Source organism: Pygoscelis adeliae, unplaced genomic scaffold (genome assembly GCF_000699105.1).
Source record: "Pygoscelis adeliae isolate BGI_AS28 unplaced genomic scaffold, ASM69910v1 Scaffold58, whole genome shotgun sequence".
In the NCBI taxonomy this organism is placed as follows: Eukaryota; Metazoa; Chordata; class Aves; order Sphenisciformes; family Spheniscidae; genus Pygoscelis; species Pygoscelis adeliae.
This window is the reverse complement of record NW_008825564.1, coordinates 441156-446639: the sequence shown is the minus strand read 5'-3', so window position 1 is coordinate 446639 and position 5484 is coordinate 441156. Positions and strand designations below refer to the sequence as shown.

The 5484-nt window shown below is 42.9% G+C and overlaps 1 protein-coding gene across 1 annotated transcript in view; it reads left to right on the top strand.

Annotated features, from left to right (window-relative positions):
• The first annotated feature begins 662 nt into the window (after nt 1-662).
• The window catches only part of RP9 (retinitis pigmentosa 9 (autosomal dominant)), a 12669-nt gene continuing 7847 nt past the window's right edge, over nt 663-5484 (top strand). The window contains exons 1-2 of the mRNA XM_009332415.1: nt 663-738; nt 2524-2572. Of these exons, the coding sequence (XP_009330690.1) occupies nt 663-738; nt 2524-2572 (125 nt within the window). The remainder of the gene's footprint in view (nt 739-2523; nt 2573-5484) is intronic.

Here is a 5484-nt window from a genome sequence, read left to right as displayed (position 1 = left end):
ATGAAAAAAACCTGACTACCAGGCAAAGAATCTAGCCTTGATCCCTACTAAGTCAGTAGCAAAACTCCTGCCAACTTTGATGACAGTAAGACTATAACCATTAGGGGTTAAGCAGCAGTATTTATAGAGATTTAATACATGAGGAACATCCAATCTGGAATAATTATCATCCCTCTAATAAGGGGTTCAAATTGCAGCAATCCTGACTCAATCTCTCATCTGCCAAAAACAGATAAATAGAGAATTGCGAATTTCATTGCATCTGGCTGTTTCTTATGAAACCAAAGTCCTGCCCACTCAGCTTGGGCACAAGCGAACCCACAAAGGATGGTATGTTTTGTAAGAAGTTGGGAGGCTGTCCAAGGGTTGTCAGCCAAAATCTCCCTTCCCTACTATTGTCATATAATGTGCTGTTAGCATGAGTGCTCCTACTACTCACACAGTTTCCAAATGTGCTCAGTCCTTACTCAGGCAAAGACCCTTGAAGGCTACGTGAAGCTTTGCCTCCGTAAAGACACATTTGGGGCCTTCTATTAACGGAAGAGACACCATGTCAGTGTGTAACTGGAGATACAGTGCTGTATCAATAGTGTACTATAGAAATACATGCCCATCAAACAGAATCTCACTCTTGAAAAAATGTCAATGGCACTTAACGCAAAATGGCTGGGACTACGTACACTTACTTCTATTTATTTATAAAGACCAGAAAGCAAAGGGCAAAAACTCCTGAAAAACGTAAGTTACTGAGTGATTTCATGTCTCTAAAGTCTTACGTGAGTTAAAGTAATGAAGGAAGATCAAAGATAGATTATTTTCACTGAGTGGTGCCTTGAAGAGATGGTAAGCATTACACTTCTGATGGAATGGGTGACTTTACTGCTACAAACTCCAAGCGATCAATATGGCGGTATCTCCACAGAAGGATGGAGGGACTTCATCCATCCAATCAACTACCAGAGGCTTGGAGAATAGAATTCACAACAAGGAAGGCAATCATTCCTCTTGTAAGTACGAGCTTATCAGTCTTTGGGATAGTTCCAGTAAAAAGACTTGAGTGCTTAAAATGGGATGTAGCCTTATGAAGGGACTTCAGACTAAAGCTGCAGTTCAAATAACTTTGCTCAACTGCTGTCCAACCCTGATTTCCAAAGATGCTTCCTTGCTTAGCTGTAAAGATTTCCTGCAAGTGCACATTTTTGAATACGCTAGGTAGTAACCTAGTCTTTACCGAAACAAACAATTCAATGCTTAGTTCACACCTGTGCTTGGTTGGGATCCAAAACTTTGATGTTCTTCTGCCCAATTTTCCTAAAAGGCTTGCCCCTGTAGACATCTACAGAGTCTTGAACACTGACAGGATTGGGACTGTACAAAACGCAGCTGTGGCCATCATGTTCTTTCAGACATTTGCTCCCTCACTCCCTTTATGTGATGACGTATGGCAGTAAACACCACATTAAAGGTTCAGGTGTGTAGTTTTCACTGCTGAGCAGTGCCGTTGTAAACATGAGATTAATCTGAGGAGCGGGAAGTAGGAGCACAGTATTGTCACCTGCTGCAATGGTGCTAAACAAGGGAGAACTGGGCTCTGGCCCTTGCTTAAGAGCATTGATTTTATATCTTACAGAAAGAAGTACAGTTTCCGGTGTTGGGATGGGCACCCCTCTTAGTGTACTCACAGCCAAGTTCAGACACACTTGTCCTTCTGACCCCATGAATCTCGAATGCTTTTCTCTACTGCTTCCAAAGAGTAGAACACGAATGGCGGGTGGCCCCCACCAATGTAGCCATCAGCCTGATGGTTAGGCTGTGTTTTCCTGGTGAGACAGGAGTCACCATCACTGAATACCTAGACCGAGGAGGGAACCGAACCCAAGTCTCTAATTTTCTAATTGTTAAGCTAGTACACAAAAGAAATCGGCAGCACTATCACTTCAAACAAAACTTTTCATTTCTCTGTGAGAAAGGATGTCAGCACCTCTCTTCTCAGCTGAGGTTCCCAAGTGGTTAGACCTGCCACTGCTGTTCTGAGGTAGCCTTCCCTGAGGTCAGAAATGGTCCAGATATTAGACTCACTCTATTCTGAATGTCTCCTATCGGCTAGCTTCAGGCAGCCGTAGGCTGGCCCTGCTGGATTTAGACTCTGCTCTGCTCAGCCTGCTGCTTCTTCTGGATCCCATTAGGAGGTGCTTAACTTCCCATGGAGCCTAACATGGGTTCTGGATTCCTCTCCTGTGTGTAATATCTGCCACATAATCAGAAACAGATCCTGGCCCAAAGCTCTAGCCAGCCAAAAAAGGAAAAAAACAGATTGGCTGACATTCCGCCAGGGTTACACTCTCACAGGCATACTGATGCCCATGGGATGACAGAGATGTAAATTAATTTGGTCCCAGTATTATCGCTCGTAGTTGAAGCATTCAGTTGTTTGTAACAAAAATAAAGTTGCAGTGGATATTATGAAACATGCGGGCCTTTCAGATACTTCACATTGTGACAGCAAGTAATGTTTCTGCTTAGGTGTTTTGGTGAAGCTGGAACTACAGTGCCATGACAGTCAGCTCTTATGGTAAGATAACATTTCCCCAAAAATTAACTTCTTGAAATATCTGAAGCACTACATTCAAATAAAGGAAAAGAAAACCAACACAACTTCAAATAAATATCCTGCTAAGTACAAGAAACCAGATCCTCAGCTAATATAAACCCTTTAAATAGAACATATTTAAGCAATTTACAGATACTGGGGATCTTTGCTCCAGAATAAATAGAACTGAAAATAACGATTACTTTTTTTCTACTCCCTCCTTCTTCGCCATTCATTTTGTTTTGATCTTTCCCAAGGACTGATACAAAAGCAATTGTGTCCTTGGGTAAGTGTGCAACAGCCACGGGAATCTGGGGCTTTTCTCAGCAAAGGAGGAAAAAGAAATTTTGGAGCTACCTACAGCTTTAAATAATCTCCTTCTATTAAAAGTGGGGGGTAAAAAAGTCTGACCTTGCAGCTAGGTACTTCTGAGCTGGGTAATAAAGTGATCAAGTGATCAATGCACTAGAAAATCATTTGTATCAAACCAAAGAAAGAACATATTTAAACCACCGTGGCTGAGCAGATTTATGTACCTATCTAATTTTACCTTCTGTGTGCCCCGTTAAGTTACTGCGGTAAAGAGTATTACACAAATGCCCTACTCTGCTCAGAAATTAGGGCCTGGACGTACACGCCACCGGGATGCAAAGAACGCAGCCAAGCTCTCATTGACTTAACAGTAAGAAGAGGATAATATACCATAGTCTGTCTGTCCTTCTGCCTCCGCTTGCAACCCCACACTTCTGTTGAGACTATGCGCTTAGTTCCTGAATTTGTGTCAATTGTTTTGTAAAGGCTGAAGTCATTGAATCTGAGGTCATCTAAGCCAGGCCCTTACCTGCTCCAAACTGGCAGAACTCTTCTTACTTCAGCCAAGCTAGGACAGTCAAGGGTGTACGAAAGCGAGACTGGTAGGGTTTCTGGAGAACTCCTGCCTCTTTTGCTATTGCGCACATCCCTCCCATAGAATACCATTCATAAACTGGAAGCTCTCCATCTTAGAATTAATTAGGTTTTCTGTCACTGTCCTAACGCGCCAGAAAGCTGTTCCAGGGTCTGACTACTCTGCTGGTTTGAAAACATGAAGTAAAAAGGCACTTGAAAATAGCAAAATAACACTGGAATGGAAAGGGGCCTAAAAAAGTCCATTATATCACTTGAGTTTGCTGCCAAAATAAAGTCTCTATTTAGTAGGCATCAGCCCAGCTGGTACTTAACTTTTAGTAACTATTGCCATTTCTCTAAATAGAGTGAAAAAATGATAGTGTCTCACGTTCTTTCAGACATTTTAAATGTAATTGTGACACCTCAAAACATTTCTCCTTCCTCACTTGTTGCTTGAAGATACATGACCATAAAAGGGACCGATTGCGATTTGACGTGTTACCGCACACTAGCAGTGTCATGGCAGCAAATCTCTTAGCCTCCAGCAAACATGAAGTCATCTGCTTAACCTGCTCTATAGTGGATTACCTTAAATCACATTACCTTCCATTTGCCTCATACTAAGCATAGACACACAGATATTTAGCTCAGATAAACCGATTTTGCTGCTGAGCCTTTAGACGAGAGGACCTCAGTGGGTTTTCCACCTTGGGTCAACTGCTGTGATCTGCCATTTCAAGAGATGGCAGCAACTCAGCCTCTTCTTCCCAGATTAGGCCCAGAGAAAGGCTACTAATAAAACTCATGAAAGGCCCACCACTAAGCAAAACACACAAGCTAACTACAGACCCATGGGATGAATGAAAAAGGTTTTCTCACAACTTATGTGCCATCTCATGACATCTCAGCCAGATGTGTATGTTGGAATTAGTTTACGAAGAGCAGAAGTTGGTTTTTTTTTTGAGAAGCGTGTCTGCAAGATTATGTCACTTTGCTGCTGAGTGTTGTTTCGTGGTAGAATGGCCGCTGCATTCTTTCCAGTGCCGGCAAACCTACAAAATTTGGTGTGTGAAATAAAAATCTTCGTCAATATTATATATTAGCGGCAGGACATGCAAAAGTTAGATTATTTTGTTTAAACCTTAAAATAAGCACTGAATCCCCGCGAAAGACTGTGACAGAATTAACTGGACAAAACCAGTTTCCCAGGGTCTGAAGTTCCAATGGCAGCCACTTAGCCGAACACAAGTGAGAAATAAGCCAAGAGTTTTCGTCCCAAATAAGTAAGGTTTTACCAAGTAGAACCTAAAATAATGTTAAAGTAGTACTTGTTTAATAATATTACAATGTTAAATAAACCCTAAGATTGATAGTTCCCTTGTAAAAGATAAGTTTTTTAATGACTGTTTTCATCTTCTTGTACCTTAGAACCACAGTGTGCTGTAATAGTAATTACCAGCAAACAGCATCCTTTGCCTTTGACGTGCACTTTTGAAGCACCAGGATGACCAGTTAAAATCACCTTCAATTCCTGGACTTCTAAGGTATATTTTTTTGCATTTCACTCAGCTCTTAAGCAATCCCAGAAATTTCACGCGCCCTTGAACTTCAGCGTGAGGCTGAAGCAGCGATTTAAGCTTTTCCTTCCCAGCCCTGACCTACCTCCATTCCTCATCCTGCAGCAGAACGATCATGGCTGGGGCAGGAAACTACAAAACCTGGGGGCAGATTCGGCTCTCTAGGAGCGCTCATATGCTGAAGAGGAGGGAGTTGCCCTTTGCTGGTCAGGCAGCTCCAGCCGCAGCAGCACAGCCCTAGCCAGGCCTCCCTGGGCCTGTGGCTAGACCCTGCCCCATAACCAGCATGTACCTCCCGTGGCACCAACCCACCCCCCGCTAAAGAAGGAAAAAAACCCAACCCAAACCAAACCTGTGCCTTCTGGATGCTGCAAGAGGTGGCCCTGACCTTCTCCTCCCTCCATCCACACGTACTCTGGCCTCTGGCAA